Raw genomic sequence first — 27,457 nt, forward strand, 5'->3', positions numbered from 1 at the left:
CAGTTAGAATTTCCTGTTTTCTAAGAGAAAATGTTGAACACACAGTTCAACATGCATAGTGTGTGAAAAGAAGTTAAAATGTCTTGATCCCTGAGATGTCCTCCTGTATGGACAACCTACTTATAGATAAAGCACAAAAGTAGTCTTTTTGACAGATCACTTCCTTCTTAAGGATGAGAGAAAACAAAACAAAACAAAACAAAAAACAAACGTAATTCCATTGCCTAAGCATAGGTACTAACAGTGTTCAGGTGGTTCAGGTACCCCAAGTGTAGGAACTATTGGAGAGAGTCCAGTGAAGGACCCCTGAGATGATTAATGGACTAGAGCATATCTCAGATGAGGAAAGACTGAGATAGCTGGGACTATTCATCCTGGACGAGAGAAGGCCCAGGGGGTCTTTAGGGTGTATAAATCTAAAGAGAAGGTATAAAGGAGTTGGAGTATACTTTGTACATATGGGATTGAGTAAATTTTTTTCATTGTAGCCCATATGGTGCTGTGGATTAGGTTGACCAAACCAGTGTTGATAGCATACCAAATCTTTCTGCAATTGCTAAACATGGATACCTTCTCTGTTCCTCACTCCACCCCACCAGGGAGTAGGCTGAGGGTGGCAAGAAGTTGGGAGAGGTACAGCCAGGACAGCTGAACCCAACTGATCAAAGACAAATTCCATTCCACATAGTGTAATACTGAGCAATAAAGCTATTTTTTACAATCTTTTCAAAGAGGTCGCTGTTCAGAGACTGGCTGGGAATTGGTCTGTTTGTGGGAGATGATGAGTGAACTACATTTGCACTGCTTTTTTTCTCTTTCCCATACAACTCACTCCAAAAGTTTTTTCTCACTTTTGTTCCTTAGGTTCTGTCCTACGTCAACCATTCTGTAATACTTTTGTACCAATACTGGGCAATACTACAATTAATGAAGGGAGTGCAACTATGAGAATTAATTCCATGCTATCTGATCTCTTCTGTTAAGGGTAGTATTTGTGAAGTAAGTTATTCATCCTATTTAATTTAGGATGTCTAAGAAAACAGCATGTATCCCATGCAGTTTCCCAATGAAGTACATATTTACAAAAGAAGTACAAGAAGCACAGTTCAGACTAAAAGCTATTAATTCAGGCTAGGAAAGTATATTCTACAAAAAACACTAAGAATGCATTAGTAAGTACTCAAAGGACAGGAAATGTTAATTATAACATTGAATTTACCTATATAAATATGATAAAATGAAATATTGTGACACTTGCATAGTGACGCAGAACTGAGAAGACCTATTTTTAATCATACAGTACAGTTCTATGATATCACAGGCTAGTACATGGCATATTTAAGCAACTTTGACCTCAAAAATAATTACATGCCTTTGCAGTATCTTGAAATATTTTACTTTCACTCTGCTAGATTTATAATAGTTTTATAATATTAGTTTTATTATAATTATACGTTATATATATATTATATTATGTATATAATATAAATATAAACATATAATATAATTATTATATATTATATATTATATAATAGTTTTATTATATTATATTACTATTTATGTATTTATTATATTTTATATTAGTTTTAAAAGAATGACAAAGATGTTTTTGTAACAAAATATTTTGAATAGTTGAAAATGAATGACAGAGGAAAAAAGAAGGATGATGACACAGAATTGCCTCATAATACTGTTCTGCATGCTAAAAACTGTTTTATATAGAAGGATAATTCAGCAATGACAAAATTATACATAAAAGAAGTCACGTACACCATGTGCCAATTGACACATGTAAATATATACATTTTCAGAAGTTGCCATGTGATACACAAGATGAATATAGCTGTATCCTGTATACACTCTAAGCCACAGATCTGAAAAGATTTAACCTCTTCTAATATCTGTAGTTTAATTTTGTCAGTTGATGTAGAGATAAAAAAGATTTGTTTGGAAAGTTTCTTAATCATTTGGGTTCCAAACTGGATTGTTTTAAACAATAATCCAAACTCAGAAATTGCTAGTCTAATGCAGTTTGTATTGTACGTGAGACTTAAAGTAGAATTTTAAATATAAAAAGTCTTTATGAAACAACAGCATTAGATTTCAAATTTAAAACTACTCATCTGCTTAAATACTTTTCTGTCATAGAATCATAGAATCATAGAATATCCTGAGTTGGAAGGGACCCTTAAGGATCATCAAGTCCAACTCTTGACACCGCACAGGTCTACCCAAAAGTTCAGACCATGTGACTAAGTGCACAGTCCAATCTCTTCTTAAATTCAGACAGGCTCGGTGCAGTGACCACTTCCCTGGGGAGCCTGTTCCAGTGTGCAACCACCCTCTCTGTGAAGAACCCCCTCCTGACGTCAAGCCTAAATTTCCCCTGCCTCAGCTTAACCCCGTTCCCGCGGGTCCTGTCACTGGTGTTAATGGAGAAAAGGTCTCCTGCCTCTCGACTCCCCCTTACGAGGAAGTTGTAGACTGTGATGAGGTCTCCCCTCAGCCTCCTCTTCTCCAGGCTGAACAGGCCCAGTGACCTCAGCCGTTCTTCGTACGTCTTCCCCTCCAGGCCTTTCACCATCTTCGTAGCCCTCCTCTGGACACTCTCCAACAGTTTCATGTCCTTTTTATACTGTGGTGCCCAGAACTGCACACAGTACTCGAGGTGAGGCCGCACCAGCGCAGAGTAGAGCAGGACAATCACCTCCCTTGACCTACTAGCGATGCCGTGCTTGATGCACCCCAGGACACGATTGGCCCTCCTGGCTGCCAGGGCACACTGCTGGCTCATATTCAATTTGCTGTCTACCACGACCCCCAGATCCCTCTCTTCTAGGCTGCTCTCCAGCGTCTCATCGCCCAGTCTGTACGTGCAGCCAGGGTTTCCCCGTCCCAGGTGCAGGACCCGGCACTTGCTCTTATTGAACTTCATGCGGTTGGTGATCGCCCAGCTCTCCAACCTATCCAGATCCCTCTGCAAGGCCTTTACACCCTCATTCGAGTCCACAACTCCTCCAAGTTTGGTGTCATCAGCAAACTTGCTCAAAATACCTTCTATTCCTACATCCAGATTGTTTATAAAAATATTGAAAAGTACCGGCCCTAAAATGGAGCCTTGAGGGACCCCACTGGTGACCGCTCGCCAGCCTGACGCAGCCACATTTACCATAACCCTTTGGGCCCTGCCCGTTAGCCAATTGCTCACCCATCGTATGATGTTTTTATTTAGCTGTATGGTGGACATTTTGTCCAGTAGGATCCTATGGGAAACCATGTCAAAAGCCTTGCTGAAGTCCAAAAAAATCACATCAGCTGGTTTCCCTTGGTCCACCATACGGGTGATCTTATCATAAAAGGAAATCAGGTTAGTTAGGCAGGACCTACCCTTCACAAACCCATGCTGGCTGGGACCAATGACTGCTTTGTCCCCCAGGTGCACCTCAATAAGTTCAAGAACCAACTTCTCCATGATTTTACCAGGCACTGACGTGAGACTGACAGGCCTGTAATTGCTAGGGTCTTCTTTCTGACCCTTCTTGAAAATCGGCACAACATTTGCCAGCTTCCAGTCTACCGGGACCTCTCCAAATTCCCAGGATCGTTGAAAAATAATTGAGAGAGGTTCCGCGATGACGTCTGCCAGCTCTTTCAGCACCCGGGGATGAATCCCATCCTGACCCATGGACTTGTAGGGATCCAGGTGGAGTAGCAAATCCCGCACACGTTCAGGGTCGGTTGGGAGTTTGACATCCCCACCGTCCCGGTCCTCCAGCTCAGGGCACCCTGGGTCCCGAAGCCCATCATCGGCATTGAAGACAGAGGCAAAGAAGGCGTTAAGCGTCTCTGCTTTGCCTATGTCATTGTCTGTGAGGAGACCTTCCCTATCAAGGAGTGGCCCTATGTATTCTCTAGTTCTCCTTTTTCCATTTACATATCTAAAAAAACCCTTTTTATTTTCTCTCACAGACACAGCCAGCTTCAACTCTAGGTGTGCTTTGGCCACACGAACTTTCTCCCTACAAACACGAACAGCATCCCTGTATTCTTTCCATGACGCCTGGCCCTCCTTCCAGTAGTGAAACACTCTCTGTTTCCGCCTAATCTCCATTAGAACGTTCCTGGTCAGCCACACTGGCCTCCTGCCCCGCCTGCCTGACTTGCGATATTTAGGAATTGCCTGATCTTGTGCTTCTAGGAGGCATCGCTTAAAGAATGACCAGCACTGGTGGACATCGAGGCATTCAAGAGCAGTTTCCCAGGGGACCTTGCTGACTAGTTCCCTGAGCAGCCTGAAGTCCACTTTCCCCATATCTAGGGATGAGGTTTTGGTGGCACTTTTCCTTCTGTCACCATAAATTTTGAACTCAACCACTTCATGGTCGCTATGACCGAGGCGGCCACCAATAACCACATCTCCCACCAGACCCTCTCTGTTTTCTAGCAACAGGTCTAGGAGGGCACCTTTCCTAGTTAGCTCCGTTAGCACCTGCACCAAGAAGTTATCATCTAGGTGCTTCATGAACCTTCAGGACTTGCTCGTGTCAGCCGTGTGGCACTCCCAGTTAACGTCTGGCAAGTTGAAGTCCCCCATAAGGACAAGGGGAGTTAATCTCGAGGCCTCTCTTAGTTCTGTAAAGAATAATTTATCGGCGCTATCGTCCTGGCCAGGCGGTCTGTAATAGACTCCCACAACGACATCCCCTTTATTCGTTCGTCCCTTGATCCTTACCCAGAGGCTCTCAACTTTGCCATCGCCGACCTGAAGTTCCACACAGTCCAGCCCCTGCTTCACATACATCGCCACCCCACCACCTCGCCTACCCTGCCTGTTCCTCCTGAAGAGCCTGTAACCATCTATCGCAACACCCCAGTCACAGGACTCATCCCACCAGGTTTCGCTTATGCAGATGATGTCATAGTTGCGGGACTGGGCCAGGACTTCTAGCTCATCCATTTTATTCCTCATACTGCGTGCGTTCTTGTAAAAGCACTTCAGGTGCGTCTCCTTACACTCAGCACCTTGTGGATCTGACTGAAGGACCTCACTGGCACACAGCCCCTCTGATTCTAGCGTACCATCCCTTAGGTCTTCACCGGCACGCCTGGTTTTAGCCCCTTCCCCTTTCGACTCTAGTTTAAAGCCCTATCTATCAGCCCTGCCAACTCCTGACCAAAGATCCTTACCCCTCTCCAAGAGAGGCGCATCCCATCCGGTGCCATCAGGCCCGGTGTAGCATAGACCTTCCCGTGATCAAAGAACCCAAAATTCTGCCGGTCACGCCAGTCTCGAAGCCACGAGTTTATGTGAACAGCATGTCCTCGTACTCTTACTTGAAAATTATCCCATTGTTTGCTTATCATGTCCAAGACCAAAAAAAAAATTCAAAATAGCCCTCCAGAAAAACACAGAGATTTTAAGTATCATACTAGACAAAGCACTCTGTTTAACATCTTTGTCGATGACGTGGACAGTGAGGTCGAGTGAACCCTCAGCAAGTTTGCTGATAACACCAAGTTGTGCAGTATGGTTGAAACAGTAGAGGGAAGCAGTGCCATCCAGAGGGACCTGGACAGGCTTGAGACGTGGGCCTGTACAAACCTCATGAAGTTCAACATGCCAAATGTGAAGTCTTGCACCTGGGCTGGGGCAATCCCAAGTACATACACAGGCTGGGCAGAGAATGGATTAAGAGCAGCTCTGAGGAGAAGAACCTGGGTATGTTGGTGGATGAGAAGCTCAACATGAGCCAACAGTGTGTGCTTGCAGCCCAGAATGGCAACCATATCCTAGGCTGCAACAAAAGAAGCAGGGACAGCAGGTTAAGGGAGGTGATTCTCCCACTCTGCCTTGATCTCTTAAGACCCAACCCTAGCTCCGGGGCCCCCAGCACGTGAATGGCTTAGACATATTACAAGGAGTCCTGAGGAGGGCTACAAAGATGATTAAGGGTCTGGAGCATCCCTCTTGTAACTGGGGTAGTCAGGGTTTTTAAGACTGCAGAAGAGAAGGCTCTGTGGACACCTTATAGCAGTCTTCCAGTACCTTAAGTGGGCCTACAAGAAAGCAGGAGAGGGACTCTTTGTCAAGGAGTGGAGGAGGTACAGTAACATTTTTAAACTGAAAGAGGATAGATTTAGATTACATATTAGGAAGAAATTCTCCACTCAGAGGGTGGTGAGGCACTGGAACAGGTTGCCAAGAGAAGCTGTGGATGCCCCATCCCTGGAAATGTCCAAGGCCAGGTTGGATGGGTCTTTGAGCAACCTGGTCTATGTGTCCCCCCTGTCCATGTCAGAGGGCTGGAATTAGATGATCTTTAAGGTCTCTTTAAATACAAACCATTCTATGATTCTATGATTCTGTGATATCCTCAAAGCAAGATTTTAGTATGTTGTTTACAGGAGCTTTTGAAACAAAATTATAAAAGTACTTTATTTTGATGAGTGAAGAGTGATTTGCTGTTGATTTTATTGTTTGACTTTGGACTGCATTTTTATCTATTACTATTGTTTTCTCAAATACTTACTGGTATACACAAGTTGAAAACCTTCATCAGTGGCCTCTACATCTGAGTTAAATTCCAACCATAAATGATTTGAAGTACTACTTAGTGTCAGTCCCCTTAATGATGCGCCAGTATATGCACCCAGCAGGTGAGCAGTGTTGTCTTTGCCATCATAGATCTGTAAAACAAATACGACATTTACAGTTACTAAAACAATAAATGCATATATTTGATTTCCAAAATAACTTAGTACATTTCAGTTAAGTGGGAGGATAGCTCTGCCAAGGGATATATATTGCTAGTCAGTCCAGAGCACTCTTCAGATATGCTGTTTGCCTCTGTTCAATTAAGTTGATTTAATTGTGATTATTTTTCAAATGCACAATTTGAAATATGACAGTTTTTTTTTTTTTTTTCTTAAAAACAGAAGTGGGCAGAGTTGCCATATCAGCTCAATGTTTTTGAACATCTGTGTTTTCTCTTACGCTGCCAATACTGTAGTACTGGTCACAGACTATCAGCAAACAACTGTTTTGTGTAGCTGTGTATGCCTCAAGTCACTGAGGTGGCACAACAGAAAAGCTAACATCTCCCCAGTTTTGACTAATAAAATAAACATTTTTTTTTCCCCTGTGTAAAGAGAGAGGTTTAAATATAACTAGAAAGTAAAAGGAGACTAGGAAACAAGAATAAAATAAATAGAATAACTGTTTCTGTAATTTTAAAGAGTAATATAATATATATGTAAATTGGAATACATAACTTTTATTATTTATTTTTCTTCAAGAGTTGAAATAGAAAGTTCTATCAGACTACTAAATATATAAAACAATCTTTTCATAATACTTAGTAAATTTCCTCACAAGGTTTGTTGCTGTAAGACATCACTGGTCATTGCATTCCTGTAATTCTTTAAAATAGTTAAGCTATAATTTAACAGTGGTTGCTAACCCAAGCACTATATCTTGTAGGATTTTTTTATTGACTTCCATAATCACTAAAACTTTGAAAAATGGGCATTAAGAAAAACTCTTGCAAATCAAAAATCTGAACTCTAAATAAATTTCAAGTTGCAATACAGGGAGGTTATAAAGCTTTTCTAAATAAACATTGTCTCCAATTGTCTCCAGTTCTAAATAAGATCTAATTGTATTAATTTGAAATGTAATCAAAGCCGGAATTTTTAAACAGGAATTTATACCAGAATAAAACCAAAACAAATACACCAGCAATAGCAGTAAGGCAACAAAGTGAATATAAACTATGATTTCTGTTCCCCATCTGTCGGACTTGTACTCTTAAGTTCTATTTTGCAGAAATTCTCATGTCTCTAGCAAAAAGAAAGACTTTTTATTAATGATATGCTAAAATAAAACAAATCAAGCCATTTTTAGCCACCTCTAATCAATAAATAATTGTACAGCAGTTTAAAAAGCACTGCCAAATGACTTGGCATCATTTCTAGGTTTTACTGAAACAAGCAAATAAATTCCAAAGAAATATCACACTTAAATGCTAATGTCCTTACATGGAGAAAAAAAAATAAGAAATTAAAGCAGAACAATTAATGGTTCTCAATAAAAAGTACTTTAAAAATATATAATAACATAAATATGGATATTTTGCATAATTTTATTTAAAATTTCTTTAAAACTAAAGTGAGAAAGGTAGTCAAACAGGACCAGAAAAAAAGCAACAGAAAATTACTTCTGAAATGGACTTTGTTCTGTTTCAGAAACTGAAAGAAGATCAGTTCCAGGAGAATTACTGCTATCCTGCAGGGATATTTACATTATGACAGACTTAAAGAAAACCCAGCTTGTATTTGATGCTCTTTCTCCTAATCGCTCCAAGATAGTTATTAACTAATAAAACCCAAGGATTCAGGATTTATTTTATTTTTAAACACTACATAACAGTAATCCATTTTTGGCCATGTGTATGAATCAATAAATTAACTGAAAGAAGCTATTAATAAGTTCATAGAATAATAAAATAAAAAATAAGTTCATAGAATAATATAATATTCCGAGTTAGAAGGGACCTGCAAAGGTAATTGAGTCTAACTCCTCGCTCCACACAGGAGCACCCAAAAATCAGCCCCACATGTCTGAGAGTGTTGTCCAAATGCTTCTTGAATTCCAGCAGGCTCAGTGCAATTACCACTTCTCTGGGAAGCCTGTTCCAGTGTCCGACCACCCTCTCACCTTTCCCTAATACCCAACCTCAACCTCCCCTGTCCCAGCTCCACGCCATTCCCTCAGGTCATACAGCTGGTCACCAGAGAGCAGAGATCAGCACCTGCCTCCCTGCTCCCCCTGATGATGAAGCTGTAGGCTGTAGTGAGGTCACCACTGTACTCTCTTCTCTAAACTGAACAAACCAAGTGACCTCAGCTGCTACTCATAAATCTTGCCCTGTAGACTTTTTGTCATCTTTGTTGTCCTCCTTTGGACATAATCTAATAGTTTTATATCGTTCTTATATTGTGGCTCCCAAAACTGCACACACTATTCAAGATGAGGGCAAACCAGTGCAGTTACATGAACTTAAAGGCTTGCCAGAACTTTGCAGAAGACACTTCTGATACAAATTTTCTTCACATTAGTTTCCCCACACATATCTATTGCCAGTTTTGTTAGCTGTACTACCGTGTTAAACCTTTCCCTTTGACACTGCCTATTGTGAACAGTGGAATCTCTTCAATGTTAACAGTAATTCTACTTTATGGACTAACTAGCTGCCTCACTCTAAAATATCTCCAAGCCTATGACATTTCAATGAAGGAACAAAAATTAAAGTACTCTAACACTTCTGAAACTCTAATTCTTTGTATAGGAGAAATACTTTTAGGTGAGGGAGAGATGTGATTCATTTGAACATGAAATTTAGCCTTTTTTGTTTGTTTGTTTGCTAGCTTTTAAATATTCAAAGTAACATATACTACTCTTCTTGTGACAGTAGGAGCTTCCTTAGTACAAGAAATGGATGCATATCTTGCAATATAATTCTTTATTTAAGTCACATTGTCTTTCTTACAATTCATTTAATTACTTTAAACTAAATACAGATTTATGGATCTAATTTAAATGATATGATTTATGCATTATATTCCAAATCTACCATTTTTAATAACATATATAAGTAGCAAAGAAAGTCAGAGAAGCCTGAATTCTTCTGAGATTTGCAGACCAAGCATTGTCTTTCCAACCTTCCTAACATAGATAGGCATTTTGCTTAAGATTTTAAATGAGTTAGTAATTCAGCATCAGAATTTGATCCAGAGGAAAATGTGATTATCTGGGGATTAAGATATTATTATCTTATTTTTAATATAGGAATACTCATTTTCATCAGCCTTACCAGCACTTTGGGGTTACGTCACTTGGGTAATGTATGGCCCAGGATAATCTTTACGAAATATGAGTTCATTGGTTGTATTTTCCAGTGTCATCCTGTACCACTAATGCAAAGATAATTGATCCATGACTGTATAATGTATGCATAACCAATAACAAGCCTTTCAGAAAACAGAGGTCCAAATTTATCAGGTATTTAAAGGCCTCATTTGTTAAATGATTAATTCATACAGATGAGCAAAAGCACAGAAAAAATGCATTATTATTCCTAATATCATAATGCTACTTTGAAATATTACAGAGGAGGATGCTAGCAGGGAACTATGTCTATATAAATGTAATTTGAACTGAGAGATGTACAGTTTATTTGGAGGGAGGGGGAAGGAGGGCATTTTGTTATGCTTTCCTTGGACTCCATAATAAATATATTTAAAATGTAAAATAATGTAATAATGTGCTTTTTTTTTTTTTTTTTTTTTTTTTTTTTTTTTTTCTCTACCAACTTGTTTGACCATCCTCTGTAAAATTTTACCAAGGGAATAGTATAGAGTGAATTTATTACATTTGTGCATTTTAATCAACTTTTTTGAGGCTTGCCATTGAAACATAAAAGGCATATGGATATGAAGATCTGTGCATTTATAAAGAGAAGAAACAACATAAAATCAGCAGCTCAGAGCTGAGGCTGTCAACACCTTGTCAAATATATCATTTATATCACATGCAAATAGAAGCACTAATAAAAAGACGGAATAGGGCCCATATGTTTGGACTTTTTCCTCTTCTGCATTTGTTGTCTACTTCATACTCATGTTTTCAGTATGATATTGCTAAAAGGATTATGATAGCACATGTGGAAATTCTTAAGAAACAAATTAGCAAAAATCTACAAACATTACCTCCCTTTAAAGTCTTTCCTTAAAATCCTTCAAAAACTGAATGCTGCACACATTTCCAAGATATCCCACAGGCTAGAGAGCAAACAAATGCAGTAAAACTGAATTATACAAATTGTGCAGGCACACAAAGTAAGAGTGCTGAGCCAAACACAGGGGAAATTAAAATAAATATATAAATAACAATGCCAGTTCCTCTGTGTGGTTTACTGACACTGTTCCTTGCCTGTTGCTGCACAGTGTTTTGAAAGAAGATAAAAGACAGACTGTTTCATTGCAGTATCAAAAATAATTCTCAAAGTTATTTTTTTCCTCTTAGGTACAATCCCATCTGGCACATCAGCTCCCACTCTACATTTAGCCAAGCAAAAGCACTTCACATGACCAAGGACAGTGAAAGTTGTCATTCACCATAGTGGTCTGTGTGTGTGCTTAACATTTCTCTTGCTCCTGCGTGTCATCTGCTATCTATGAAATGTAATGACTTGCTGTTATACAAATTTTCAGAAGAACAAAATTATGTTCAAAAACAAGGGCATTGTAGCATTATAATTATTATTATTATTATTATGCTTTCATTATGATTTTTATACAGTGTTCTTCATTTTCAACTGTGGACTGCTTCTTTTTCCTAATAGATATAACACCCAATTAGACAAAACTCTAGACTTACCATGAAACATTTTTCATCAAAAACGTTTAATCATTTTTCAACATCTAAAATGTTGATTCTTGACACTATATATTTCTGCCTCACTCTGTAAGATCTTATTTCTTAGACACAAGATGATTTTCCATTTCTGGAAAAAATGAAACTCCAGAATCAGCGTGTGCTGATTTTGTTTCAAAAAGGGGATGAGTGGGTGGAATCACCCAAATTTTGAACAGTCTTCAGAAACTTTGAATGACATGTATGTGATTTATCTTCAAAATGGACAAGTTTTTCCTTTTTCAATATTACACTTAACTATATTCTTCAAAATGAGAGCAAAAAAACTCAGAATTTCTCAAAGCCAAATTTTTTATCTATTTACAATTCTTAAAAAACAAACAAACAAACAAACAAACAAAAACCACCTTTACTGTAAGACATTCTTGGTCAATATATCTACCACAAAGTGACAACAGTAAACACCACCAACAATAAAATAATAATAATAATAATAATAATAATAATAATAATAATAATAATAATAATAATAATAATAATAATAATAATAATAATAATAATAATATATTTTTTTTCCATTTCAGTCCTCTTCCTTCTCTGGAGATATTCAAGACCCGTCTGGACAACCTACCTGGGCAACTTGCTCTAGGGAACCTGCTTTGGCAGGTTGGTTAGACCTGATGGTCTCTCAAGGTCCCTTCCAACCTCTACAATTCTGTGATTCTGTGATTCATACTTAGTGTTCTTTTCTTCAGGTTCATTTATGGAACCTGCCTGCATTTTTGTGATTCGTTTATTTTTTTAAAACATTAACAGAAAACTACTCTCCTCATTAATCAGTACCACACACACACACATATATATATTTAATTTATGTTGAAATCTACTGAAAATAAAGAAAACAAACATATCTGTGTTAAGAATTCAATTTTAATGAGTTGTCTTTCCCCTGATAAATTAGAAAATCATATTAGCAGATCTTGGACATAAAATAATACTTTCTACTTTGAACTCATTTCAACACAAATAAAGCATTCACCTACAACAATAAGCTATTCAGACAAATAGGATAATGCCAATTCTGTTCCTTTCTGTACAAATCTGAAGAATTTGCTTACACCTAACAGACTACAGAGCTTAATGGCAAAACCAGCGAATTGAGCTAAATGCAGGAAGAAAAGCAGATACTCATACTTTAGAAAACAAGTATTTTTTTTCCTGCCTTCCACACAGGCAGGAAATTATGGAAATATTTTAGTGCACAAGCTGAGTTATAACAATTACAAAGAAGGAAACAATTGTTTTACAGTTTCTGATATTCATTTTTAATGGGTTGGCTATACAAATCTTAAATTCTTCATATCCTTTCATGAAACTTTCATCAATACTAAATTAATATATGACAGTATCAAAAGCAGGTGATAGCCCTACAAACAACAACAATAAAAGGAACTTTGTATTTCCCATAGCTTAAAAAACAAACGACAAAAAAAACAAGTAGCTAGAGAGCTAGAACTGTTATAGCAATAAGAGAATTGCATACTAAATGAAGCAAATGAAAAAAAAACATCTTCTGCATCCTTTGTTCTATACCAGTTCAGAATTGATAAATGATATCTCCTCCTTCTTCATCGGGTGAGTAACAGTAAGGGTGATTTATTTGTGTCAAATATGTTTCCCTCTAATGTGGTATTCCCCCGTCCAACTGTTTCATTGTTTCATTCATAGTGTTCATCAGGCATAAATTTGTTTCACAGTCAGTTAATTTACATGGTAACCAACTGACCCTGTGACTTGCTTAAACAAGAGTACCAAAAATTTTGGACAATATTCAGTTAATTCAGACTTCAAATGGAATCTATATGCCTGGCTCTAGTAATCTAAAATATTAGCTCATAGAAATAGTATCTTTGCCAATTTTTTCATGTATTAAGTCTGAAGAACAGAGATTAATGCATTATCCATTTCTTCACCAGTTTTTAGCTAGAAGACTGTCATTGAATTGGGAAATATTATTGGATTGCTTTATTTTTGAAGCATTCATTTCCTTCAGAAAATGAAAGCCCTGTCCTGATGTTAAATATCATTGTTAAATATCTTCCAAATGGTGAATTACTTGCATCACATCATTCTTTACCTTACTTCTTACTATTCTTGACTTGCCTCAAAGATTTCTTAGGGTTTGGCCCAGGCATTCATATTCATATACATTTACAAAGTAGTGATACAAATCTTAAATAGGTGTACAGTATTTCTTCATTATTACTCATTCACGTAAAACTAAAGTTACAATAAAACCCTAATGCCCTACTGCTGTAGTGAACAGTGTATTCTTCACAGGCAGAAAAATAGGCAAATTAGGAAGTATTTTCCCTATTTTTTCATTGTAGATACCAGCTCCATAAAAATAAAAGGAACTTCTTGCAAACATCCTTAAAGACGTTTTACTGAGATTTATGTGTATCAGTCTAAGAGAATAAAAGCACATACATGTATGTATATAATCAAGCCTGCGTTCCTGATCTTGAACATATTAACAGAAAATACTAGTCATATTCCCAAGTCAAACATACACCAAATCTTTCGGTGATTCTTTTTCAGAACCTGGATTTGAGCAGTAATTCATAGGATAATAAAGATCAAAAGAAAAATTCAGAACTGGTACCATGAAAAATGTTCTGTAATGTGTAACTGATGTTTTGTACTTCCTGAAACAGGCACCTGGAAAAAGAGTCTGATGGGATTAAGGCAATTTGTAAAAGCTTCATGTGAGAGATTAGGCAAGAAAGGGTTCAACAGATACTCTTTCCCACGGGTGGAGGGCCTCTTCCTACAATGTCACACAGACAGAAAAAAAAAAAAAAAAAAAAGATAATTATAATAAAGAGTACTTATTGAATTTTTATTTATTTATTTATTTATTTATTTTTAAATAGATTAGGAGGAAGTTTGGCTCATTATAATTCAAGGCTGCTGACCTGAAATACAAAATACTCTAATTACTTTCATCTTTCAAAGATACTACATTCATGTAACAGCCACAGCCACAAAACACAGCAAATATTTCAGCCATTTACATCAGAGTATAATGGCATCACCTCTTTTATGATTAAGTTGATACCTCTCTTAAGTTCTCATTAATGGAGTAGCAATATTAAAATGAAAATTATTTTATAAACCTATAAGTTAATGTTTTCTAGTTAACAATCAGTAGTGCATATGGTTGGAACAGCACTTGAGAAAACTTAAGTGAATAGATAATATAAAGACTAAATGTGCATTAAATGGTTAACAAAGATAAAGAAAGAAAAAAAAAAGAAAAAATATCCTTGAACTGCTTGAAAGTTTGTATTTATATGCGAAAAAGTCTTGAGGAAAATGTATCCATAAACTTTCAATGGACAGGGATAAAAATGTGAACAGAGATACTAGAATAGTAATTTCTGGACAGAAGGATTCCAGTTCCAATGTAAGAGTGGACTTCAAGTCTTATGCTAACATTGGGTAACTTAAAGAACTTTCTGTAACCTCACTAATTATTACATATCAGCATACATGATTTGGATGTTTTACTGTTAACTAAACAAAAAAAAAAAAAAAGAAAAAAGCTTTTTTTTCCATGGTATTTATATGCTAACAAATACTCAGACTTTCAAATTATTTTTTTTTTCCTTTATCAATTGAAACACTGAAATACATCTCCTCAGTTATGATGCAAGCAATAAAACTAAACTAAACTAAATATACTTGAGCATTTTAATAACTAATATAGTTAATAACTAATATAACTAATTAAATAAACTAAAATTAATTAATTATTATTAATTCTATTAATATTTGCTTTACTTTGTTTTGCCTTTGTTTTGTTTCAATACAAAATACTTATTTTTATTTAAAACCATATTTAATTTTGTATATAGCTTTTTCTTGCTGCTGATTTTATTTTCATTAGGTTTCATTAGGTTGCTTAGGTGTGCTTATGCCTCAGCCATAATTAACTTATTTTTGAAGTGCTTATGTCTGGCAACGTATGACAGAAATCCTAACCTAACGCTCAGATGACTGAAGTTAATAAATCCCAGCTCCGATTCTTAGAGATAAATCTTACCATAACCCTTCATATTTTGATAATTAAATAGAAGAATCTGGCAGAAAAATAGTTTTTATTAATCAAACATGATTGGCACGGTACTCTTACTCCTTTGCTTTCTGGTAGGCGTATTTAATTAAATTGAGTATTCTGAAAAATTAGACAATTAGTTCATCCCTTCTTATTGCATTTAGATTGCATGTGCTATAAGACATCTCGATTATCATCAAGTTTAAATATACAGTTGGCTAAGCAATATATGAATTTGGAAATATGTACTTGACAAATACAGTAATAACATCTATGTACAAAACAAAATTAATGTTACTGATTTATGAAGGACAGTAAGTCTATAAAAATTTGGAAAGTTCTAATATCCTTTTTTTCCCCTTTGGTTGTTTTTTCTTTGTTCAAAAACAAAACAGACAAACTAAATATAAACTGCCTTCACATAAAATTGCTAGTGATTGTCATTTTGCAGGAGATGCTCCATACCAAAGAAGATCAGAGCCATTTGAAGTGTAAACCTCATGTACTGCAGTATGTGACATTGTATTAAATTAAGTTTCTGTGTGTAAACAGCTAGGGAAAAAAAATATTATGATTATATCACAGAATAACTAATGAAGATACTGAGGAAGAAAAACAGAATTTACAAAAAAATGTAACTGTTCAAAGATGAATGTTTAATACTAAGAACAGAATACAAATAAAAGTTAAGGCAATACTAGGTTTACAGTTTCTATTTCCTTTTTAAAATACGCATGGTCTGAAAAATGCATGTTTTAAAGAATATGTTATGGAAGCATCTGAGGTTTCTCATTTTTAAATCTTTAGAGAGAGAAATGGTTTAGACAAGTATTTTATAAGTGCATAATATAACCTTACCTGATACTGTACAGACAGATAAAATTAAATTGTATGAGGCACTAAAAGCTTAGAAACAACAACAAAAAGCTACACGAAGGCTACCTACCTTAAGAACATCTCCTTGGGCTAAATGAAATGTTCTGGCAGAAATGTTGATTCCTTTTCCTGCTTGTACTTGAATGCTATAAATACATTCATGGTTGTTTTCATAGTTAAGAGGATAATTGGGGGATAGTAAGATTCCTTCATTACTTGTCGTGGAGGCTCCACATTCAGCTGAAAGTAAAAGAAATGTTAAGGTATATTTTAATAATAAACAAATAAATATCTTAAATAATGGTGATAAGGAGAATGTTAATGTAACCTAGTTCACATTAGTAATGCTTATTAATGTCATAAATCTAGCTGTTAACATATGTTCATGGTAGTGATTGAAGAATACAGGACTACATTTCTAACATCTTATAGTACTTTAATAAATATGTGTTATAATATGGATAGTTATAATCATGTTAATGGCACATTCCATAATGCTAATGTTTTAAAAGATCCTTCCTGAATTTTGTTTTGGAAGAAATATATTTTGTATTTATTAAAGCTTATTTCCCCAATATAGAAATTCATAAAGACATATAAATTAAAGTGAAAGTATTCCAGAAGTTTATATGTGCATATATTTATTTATACACACACGGGTATATATATACATACATGCAGATATACACATATTCAGATACAGATAAAAAAATCCCTAATATCAATTTACTAACATTAACATCATTCACTGCATAGAGTAGAAAAAGAGTTATTCTAAATTTACCAGCTAAACCAAAACTCATTAATAAGTAGAAAAAATGGTATCTCACAGAAACAACCAAACAAACAAAAAAAGTAAAGAAAAAAATATTAAATATGCATAACAGTCAAAAATAAAAATTGATAGGTGTTTTGAAGTAATACCATAATAATTCCAAAAATGAAAACTTTAATTGAGGACTTTGGTGATTTATTTTATCACAGAAAACACAAACATGAAAAGTTCTGAGAAATCCGCATTAGGCATTAATAGCTAACTTTCATTTACTATAAGATTTTGTAGTACTTGCATAATTTTAATTAAATTATTTTGAGCATTGAAGTACTAGGTGTATTAAATTATGACTGACAAACTACTACAATTTGTTCCTTCTCTTTTTATTTAGTCCTTATAAATAAATAGTCTATATGCTGCAAGGACAAAAGCAGTTCCTCTCTTTTGAATGGATTTAGATTCATTTTAAATTTAACTGTAGCATTGACTTTTCTGGATTTGTTTTCTGCATTACTTCAATATTCCAGTCATTTATTTTAGCCAATAATATAAGAATGCATTCCCAGTTGTTTTAACTTGGGGAAATCATTAGTTTATAACTTCACAGAATAGGAAAATGTATTATGTAAAACTATGTGATACTTTTAATGGGTTGAAGATACTTAAACAATCTATGATATCTATTTTAAGATCTCTTATTTTTATTAGCAATTAGGATTTCCTCATGAGAGTGATATCCAGTATATTGAAATATACATTTTGTATATTAAACTTGTATATTAAATGACCATTAATTGGTTGTTCTTCAGTATTCAGCTAAAAGAAACAGCTTGCATACAGGTATATCAAACAGAAGAAATTCTTGATGACTGTATACTTCAATAGGATTATGTAACAAGTACTCAATTCAGGTGTCACCATTTTGTCTTAGAAAACTCAGAAAACACATAATCTAGATACAAGTGGGAATTGTTCTAGCCCACGTGATCATTTCTTTCCTTTTATTGTCAAATACATGGCTATTTTCTGCTCTGAAGATGCATAGGTCAGTTTGAATTATAGCATGTAGGAATGAAATGACTGTAATTCCATTTGCGGTATATCCTTTCCAATTTATGAAAGAGAGAAAAGTCAAAAGGCACAAGATTTGTACTATTAAGTTGATCAAACAATTGTGTTTCTGTCAGAACTGTAATTCAAAGCAATTTTTTCAAAAATCTGAATGCAGCAGTGAACCAAATGTTTGTTCATTTTTAACTGATATTTGAGAACCATGCATTATTTTCTGCTAAAAAAAATGAAATTGCTCATATCATTAAATTTATCAATCTGATTGGACTTTTCTTAATATAGAGGGAGAATACACCTTAAGATGCTTGGAACATGTCATATATGGCCTCAGTCCTCATGGTAGCAGAAAAGAAAGGAAGTGTAGTAACAGTAGTTTTGAAAACCAAAATATAAAAGAATTTCTCCCATAGTATCCAATAAAACCATTATATTTCCCAGGAAGCATGCACCATGGCCTACAACAGTACCTTCTTTTGTACACTTCTGAGATGTGTTCTTACAAAATCAGTTATTCCTTTGCTTCTCTACTTGCCTCCTGTCAGTGCAAATTATTACTTAAAACATAAAAGTGTAACTCTAAATAAACACAGAATCAAAAAGAGAAGATATGTATCTAATATAAGATTTTCCAAACTATACCATAGTTGCTTCTATCTGCCAGTTTCCACTTTGACTTGTAAAGCTGAACAGTTGTTTTATTCAAAACTATATGCAACTTCAAGTAAGCTATGGCTATGTTCTATTCTTTGATGTTAATACTATAGCATAAAGCAACACAGACCATAATGCCTCCACATGTAGCTAAGAGCTGAGTAAAGAAAGGATTAGGGAAAAAATATTAAGTGAAATCTTAAGCTTAAAATGAATACAAAAATTAAACAAATGTAGTTTGTTTAAAGAGTTTGGAAAATAATCTTAGGTGCTACAGAGAGAATGTCAGAAAAAGAGACAGAAGAGACAAACTGTGATAAAGTGTAGGGAAAATGTGTAATCACAGAATCACAGAATGGCCAAGGTTGGAAGGGACCTCTGAAGACCCAACTCCCCTGCCGGGCAGGATCACCTAGAGTGCATGGTGCAGAATGGCATCCAAACGAGTTTTGAATATTTCCAGAGGAGACTCCCTGACCTCTCTGGCAGAAGGAAAAAGAAGGAAATGTAGAAGACAGAAAAGGAAAAAGGATGTTTTCAGAAAACTTATTTTTTTTTTTTTACTTTTTTTTTTTTCAGAAGTAAAAGCAAACTCACATGGGAACAGGAAGACTATGACCATTCTTTAAAATATACTTAGAGCTGTATCTATTGTGAAACATATATGGAGAAAAGTAACTAGGTGTATCAGCTAAGCAAAAGAAAACTATTTTAAAGTCAGCATCTTCCAGCTAATGTTGGGAGAAAATAAAAATACTAGAAATAAATAAATAAATAAATAAATAAATAAATAAATAAATAAATAAATAAATAAAGCATGGCCTTGAGAAAGCCAGTGTTGGAAAAAGTTCTACACAGCTGGAAAGCTGACTAGATTATTTTCTTAACAAAGAAAAGATATTGGACTAACTATGGATTATAAATTGTCACGACTGCTATGGTGAAAATTAATGTTATTTAGCAAATAGGCAGCCTGATAAGGGAGGGAAGAAAAAAAAAAAAAAAGACAAGAAAGGAGGCCTGAGTGTACTGGGTTTACATGGTAAGGGGGACTGCAGATGTGGCCTCTGTGAGAAATGCCCAGAAGCTGCCCAATGTCAGATAAGAGCCAGCTCTATCTGGCTCCAAATGGACCTGCTGCTGGTCAGAGCTGAGCCAATGAGTGAAGTTTGTCATGTGTCTGTGAGAGCAAATTTAAGAAAGGGAAATAACTACTGTGCCACGGCATCTGGGAGAGAGGAGTCAGAAAATGTAGGAAGAAACAGCCCTGCAAACTCCATGATCAGTGCAGCAGGAGGGCAGGAGGTACTCCAGGCATGCAGCAGCAGTTCCCCTGCGGCCTGTGGAGAGGCCCCTGGTGGAGCAGGCTGTCCCCCTGCAGCCTATGGGTCCCACAGCAGAGCAGTTCTCCACACTATGGCCCGTGGAGAGACCCCCACAGGAATAGACTCCAGGCCACGCCCACAGGAGCAGGTGAGCAGGAGCAGGAGCTGCTGCCCATTGGGGATCCATGTTGGAGCAGTTTGCTCTTGATGGACAGTCCCTGTGGTACGGACCCATGTTGGAGCAGTTCTTGAGCTGCTGCCTGTGGGAAGCCCGTGCAGGATCAGTTTGGGAAGGACAGCAACCCGAGGGGGCAAAGAGTGACTGTGAAGGAGCAGCAGAGACAATCGTTAGGGACTGTCCACAACCCCCATTCCCCGTTACTGTGTGCTTCTTGAGGGGAGGACACAGAAGAGGGTGGATGAGGGAGGAAGGTGTTTTCAGTTTGCTTTTTAGTTTCTCACTGTCCTTGTCTGCTAGTGATAGCCAATAAATTATATTAATCTCCCTACATTAGGTCTGTTTTGCCTGTGATGGTAATTGGTGAACGATTTCCCCATCCTTATCTCAACCCTTGAGCTCTTTTCCATTATATTTTCTCCCCTCCTTCCCTGAAGGAGGAGGAGTGAAAGAGTGGTTGTGATGGAATTCAGTTTATCAGCAGGGTAGAAAGACCACATGAAGAAAAAAAGACAGAAGAAATATTGGCATAAGAAGACTTTTTACATTTCAATAGAAATATAGGTAATTCCAAGAGAGTACAGTGTGTGTTGAATCTAAACACTGGTTTTGGTGATTATTATTAAATTAAAACATAAAAAGAAAGCATATAAGGAAGGACTGTACTCTGACAGATCTTCAATCTTCATTATTGTTCATCAAAAAAGTTTAATTTTATCTATTTTTTCTTCTCTTAAGCAGCAATTGTTCATTTTTTCTTGCCTGTAATGTAGTCACAGGGAAATTTAAACTGGCTTCTTAAAAGCTAACTGTGACATTCAAAATTTTAAGGACCACTGGGCAGAGTCATCTGAATAAAGTCTAAATGCACTAGAATCAATTCAGAGACGTTATAACCCTACAAATGTACCTGAATTGTATATTCACTTTCTGTATCACAAGCTGAAAATGTATCCCTACAATATTGTTGAAAACATTGCTTACTCAGGACTAAACAGAGATTAGATTTTTTCTCCTAGATAAGTCTAAATGAACAAGTATTCAATACATTCTTTAAGGATTTTGTTAATCTGTTACTCAGAAACAATTTTTTTTTTCCGTCTATGTTTACGTTCAGAGCAGTTTCTTAACTTTAATTATTATTATTATTATGCGATTATATATGCTCATTAATAGATTGAACAAAATTTGACTGGGATGAAGACAATTAATATCAGACCATACTGTGCTGTGTTTTAGATTTATGACCAAAACAGTACTGGCAACACATCATTTTAGCTATTGCTGAACAATGCTTGCACAGCATCAAAGCCATTGCTGTTTCTCATTCTGCCCCACCAGCAAGTAAGCTGGGTATGGACAAGCATCTGGGAACAGAGAAAGCTGGAACAGCTAACCCCAAGTGACCAGAGTTGCTATTCTATGTCATATAATGCCATGCTGAGCAATAAAACTAATCATAGAATCAGAATCATAGAATATCCTGAGTTGGAAGGGACCCTTAAGGATCATCAAGTCCAACTCTTGACACCGCACAGGTCTACCCAAAAGTTCAGACCATGTGACTAAGTGCACAGTCCAATCTCTTCTTAAATTCAGACAGGCTCGGTGCAGTGACCACTTCCCTGGGGAGCCTGTTCCAGTGTGCAACCACCCTCTCTGTGAAGAACCCCCTCCTGACGTCAAGCCTAAATTTCCCCTGCCTCAGCTTAACCCCGTTCCCGCGGGTCCTGTCACTGGTGTTAATGGAGAAAAGGTCTCCTGCCTCTCGACTCCCCCTTACGAGGAAGTTGTAGACTGTGATGAGGTCTCCCCTCAGCCTCCTCTTCTCCAGGCTGAACAGGCCCAGTGACCTCAGCCGTTCTTCGTACGTCTTCCCCTCCAGGCCTTTCACCATCTTCGTAGCCCTCCTCTGGACACTCTCCAACAGTTTCATGTCCTTTTTATACTGTGGTGCCCAGAACTGCACACAGTACTCGAGGTGAGGCCGCACCAGCGCAGAGTAGAGCAGGACAATCACCTCCCTTGACCTACTAGCGATGCCGTGCTTGATGCACCCCAGGACACGGTTGGCCCTCCTGGCTGCCAGGGCACATCCAGATTGTTTATAAAAATATTGAAAAGTACCGGCCCTAAAATGGAGCCTTGAGGGACCCCACTGGTGACCGCTCACCAGCCTGACGCAGCCCCATTTACCATAACCCTTTGGGCCCTGCCCGTTAGCCAATTGCTCACCCATCGTATGATGTTTTTATTTAGCTGTATGGTGGACATTTTGTCCAGTAGGATCCTATGGGAAACCGTGTCAAAAGCCTTGCTGAAGTCCAAAAAAATCACATCAGCTGGTTTCCCTTGGTCCACCATACGGGTGATCTTATCATAAAAGGAAATCAGGTTAGTTAGGCAGGACCTACCCTTCACAAACCCATGCTGGCTGGGACCAATGACTGCTTTGTCCCCCAGGTGCGCCTCAATAAGTTCAAGAACCAACTTCTCCATGATTTTACCAGGCACTGACGTGAGACTGACAGGCCTGTAATTGCTAGGGTCTTCTTTCTGACCCTTCTTGAAAATCGGCACAACATTTGCCAGCTTCCAGTCTACCGGGATCTCTCCAAATTCCCAGGATCGTTGAAAAATAATTGAGAGAGGTTCCGCGATGACGTCTGCCAGCTCTTTCAGCACCCGGGGATGAATCCCATTCGGACCCATGGACTTGTAGGGATCCAGGTGGAGTAGCAAATCCCGCACACGTTCAGGGTCGGTTGGGAGTTTGACATCCCCACCGTCCCGGTCCTCCAGCTCAGGGCACCCTGGGTCCCGAAGCCCATCATCGGCATTGAAGACAGAGGCAAAGAAGGCGTTAAGCGTCTCTGCTTTGCCTATGTCATTGTCTGTGAGGAGACCTTCCCTATCAAGGAGTGGCCCTATGTATTCTTTAGTTCTCCTTTTTCCATTCACATATCTAAAAAAACCCTTTTTATTTTCTCTCACAGACACAGCCAGCTTCAACTCTAGGTGTGCTTTGGCCACACGAACTTTCTCCCTACAAACACGAACAGCATCCCTGTATTCTTTCCATGACGCCTGGCCCTCCTTCCAGTAGTGAAACACTCTCTGTTTCCGCCTAATCTCCATTAGAACGTTCCTGGTCAGCCACGCCGGCCTCCTGCCCCGCCTGCCTGACTTGCTATATTTAGGAATTGGGGAACTAAGAACTAAGGGGGTTTCTACTAAATTGTTGTTTCTTGGAGATTCACTGGACATTTCTTTGCTGTTGGTGAGTGAGATAACTTTTTTTTTTTCTCCTTCTTGCTTTTTTACCCTTCCAATTCAACCAGGTGGGCACTCTGCTGCCGGCTGGGGTCGACCCACCATGTAGGTTAAGATCCTATAATATGCAGACTATTTCATAGTCATTTCACAAAATATTAAAAATATGTTGCACTAACAAAGGAGCCTCAAAAACCTATTCTAGTGCAAAATTTCCTAATATTCTTTTTTTTTTCTTTTGTGTTCTCCCATGACATGCCATTTTGAATGTTCTTGAAATATTGGGGAATTTGCTTCAATAACCAGGAAGAAAAGTCAATAAAAATAAATGCATTTTTATGATTAGATAGGAGTAATACATTGCACAGAAAAATGTTGGGAGTAACAGAAATCAAAACCTCTGACTAGCTCTCCAGTGTGGCTCACCAGTGTGGCTTTCTCACCATATTAGATTAAGACAAATAAATGTTAGTACTGACTATGTCTCTTCTGTTTGATGGTAGTAAGGCCTCAGATTTGAGTACCGTATTGAGCTTGAGGAAGTTCATTTCAAAGAATAAATAACTGGATAAATATAAGTATTTCAGAAGCAAGAGACAAGAATGATCACAGATCTGAAAAGACTGAAGATTGTTATGATTTGATAAGAAAAAAAATATGAGTCTTCAACATGTAGAAGCAACTGAAGAGAGAAGTGGAAAAACATATCAAATTAAATAGGCTTGCATGTGATTATTTCTAATTACCATGTTCATCAGGATTTACAGCTAGCATTAATTCCATCACAGGTTTTCAACATTGAAATGATTAGTCATTTAATAGAACCAGTTAAATAAAAAGAACTATTAAAAATATTTCTACATTTGTAGAAAAGCCTATTGTTAAAATTGTTCCCGCACAACACCATGTTCAATGGAATTCAGGGAATTCTATCATTTGAAAAGATAAACTTTGAAAATTCAGTACAAGTTATTTGAACATTACTTTTAAATGTAAGTGATATAAAGTCTTAATTTTAAATTCCTTTTTGAAATAGCATATCCTTAGAAAATGAATAATAAGAACATTAATTAACATGTATTATTTATTTATACAAACACCTGAGTAAACAAAGGAAAAATAGCTTTTGCTTCTCTGGCATATTATTTCATTTAATTTTGACAAATGATAATTTATTATGATTTGTTATTTTTGTTTCAGGACTCACTGCATTGGCATTCTGTGCATCCATAAATGAATGTTTGATAAATATTCTGACAAGAAACACGAATAGGATTGTTATCCACCTATATCTACAACTGTATATTGAATTTCTTTGTATTGTTGATCAGAACTATTTCCATAACTAAAGCAATATGAAAATTATTGAATTCTGTCAGTTCTGCTTTTTCTCTCTCTTTTTTTTTTTTTTTTTTTAATTTCAGCTAAATGGTTCTTACATTAAAGGGAAAAAAAAAGAATCTCTTCATTTTGTTTTCTTTTGCCATTTATTATAACAAACACAGAGGCTTCATAATCTCTCTTTTTAATTTTTAGATTAGAATGTGTATACAAACTCATGAACTCTTTTCCTGGCCCTTCTCTGAATTCCTACCAGTTGATGAACTCATGAACATGTAGGGGACACTACAAATGAAACTAAAGTTACTGCAAGCAGTCTCTGTCCAAATACTTCTATACAACTTATTATTTTTATCTCGAACCCAGCCATCAACGAACTGTTCTCAGTGACTCTTAAGTCAATTCCTTTGAATTCCTAATCCCATTAATTTAGAAGAACGATGACTCTCCTTTCTTCTTTTTTTTTTTTTTCCTCTGTCATGGAGAGAGGTATCACGTGAGGTATCAACCTCACATTTATTTTATCATACAGACTAGATTATCTGTCCATTCATTTAGTTTATTATATCTAACAGGTTCTTCAAAGTTCTCTTCTGGTTTAAACTATTCTAATCAATATTGCTATCATGGAGTTCACTTTACTTTTAGAACACTAATGAATGCAGTAAAGCAACATTAGAACAAATACAAAACCTGAAATAATTTTAATTGATCATTTCTAGCATGCATGCTCTTCATTTTCATTGCTACCAAATTTTTGCTTCTCTAATGATAAATTCATAGAATCTCACATGAAAGCTTCTTAAGATTTAGTGGGGGAAAAAAAAAAAAAGGTTAAAGAGTTGCTCTTTATCCACTCTATATTCTTCATGAAAATTTAAATAATTATTTCTCAGTACAGGACCAAAAGCAATGGGTGAATGCTGACATGAAATTCTGACCTGTAAAGACTGTTATAACTGATGGTCTAGCTGTTGCAATGTCTGCCCAAGGTAAAAGAGAGGAGGTGAGAAGATGGATAATTTACCTAGAATTTTGACCAGTTAAAAAATGTTTCAGCTATGTACATGAGATGTTTTCTTAATATACAGACAATTATAGAGAAGATTACAATCTCTTATTTCCTCAGGTTGCAAAGGAGATAAGACTATACTGGGACTAAACCAAAGAGTGATAATAAAAACTGAGAATTACAGACAGCATGTCTTTTGTCTGTACTTAAAGATTACAGGCTGAGAAGAATTACTGACTCTTAAGTACCCTCGGTCTCCTGGATATTTTATGTAGGTATGCGCTTCCAGGAATCTCTGTACCATATCAACCAGACTTATCTGACATTTGGCAAATATGCCTTCTGTTGCTTCTCTTGTTCTTTTTGTATGTGGCACCAGAAATCCAGCAAGACCAATAAAGACTATCTTGTGATGATTCACTGAGAATCTGAGACAGCTAAGTTCCTAGACTAGGTATACTGACATAGCTACTGCATTTTTGTTTATTTTCTGTCCGTAAATTACAGGTTTTACTACATTAACTTAACTTTGCATTAAACTTCTAATAAAATCTGTTAGGTATAATTCTAAAATATATTAATGAGCTATGAATCTTTCTAAATTCTCAGGAAAAGAAAACAAGAGATATAGAAATACGGATAACCAAAACAGAAAAAAAGTACATAAGCCTACAAAGGTATCACAAAATGAAGGTTATTTTACTTATTTAAGTGGCCAACTTCAAGCAACCTAAGGGAGCTGATATCCCAAATTGCACTGAATTTTAATCACTGGAAACAAAATAATCTAGTATAAAATAATTTTGGCTACAGACATGTTTCTAAAAACAAACAAACAACAACGACAAAAAAACACATAAACTTCATAATGACATTAATTTTGTAAGAGTACAGAATAGGTTGCGGGAAGATCACATGCTGTGACAGTCCAAAAACAGTCTAGGAGGCAGCAATAATACTTGTGGAATACAGAGCAAACTACTTCTTCCTACCACCTTGTATTTGCCTTTGGCTATACTGGAAAAGTGGCTCATTAGAATGCATAAACTTTAAGCAATTGCTTCATAGGAAGAGGGGATAAAAAGGAATCAGTACAACCAGAAAGGATTTAGAAACTGACACATGGATGGTATGCACTCAAATTTCTAGGCATTAAGAAGTTATCAATGGTACATATCATATGGTACATACATACTATCCACGAAGAACTGGTTGGTGACCTGGTACGGCACTTGGCCACTAGTGACTGGCCTCCAACTGGACTTGACTCCATTTACCACGACTCTTTGGGCCCGACTATCCAGCCAGTTTCTAACCCAACGAAGCGTGCGCCAGTCCAAGCCACGAGCAGCCAGTTTCTTCAGGAGAATGCTGTGGGAGACGGTGCCAAAAGGCTTACTG

At 36.7% G+C, this 27,457-nt stretch overlaps 1 protein-coding gene across 3 annotated transcripts in view; it reads right to left on the reverse strand.

The window, feature by feature from the left end:
* The window catches only part of CSMD3 (CUB and Sushi multiple domains 3), a gene marked incomplete at both ends in the record, with an annotated part of 682,849 nt that overhangs the window by 225,318 nt on the left and 430,074 nt on the right, over positions 1–27,457 (reverse strand). For all 3 annotated transcript variants that reach the window (XM_082754088.1, XM_082754087.1, XM_082754086.1), the window contains 2 exons: positions 6,531–6,687; positions 16,501–16,670. In XM_082754088.1, the coding sequence (XP_082610214.1) occupies positions 6,531–6,687; positions 16,501–16,670 (327 nt within the window). The remainder of the gene's footprint in view (positions 1–6,530; positions 6,688–16,500; positions 16,671–27,457) is intronic.

Source organism: Aythya marila (assembly GCF_965140915.1).
Source record: "Aythya marila genome assembly, chromosome: 2".
Taxonomy (NCBI): Eukaryota; Metazoa; Chordata; class Aves; order Anseriformes; family Anatidae; genus Aythya; species Aythya marila.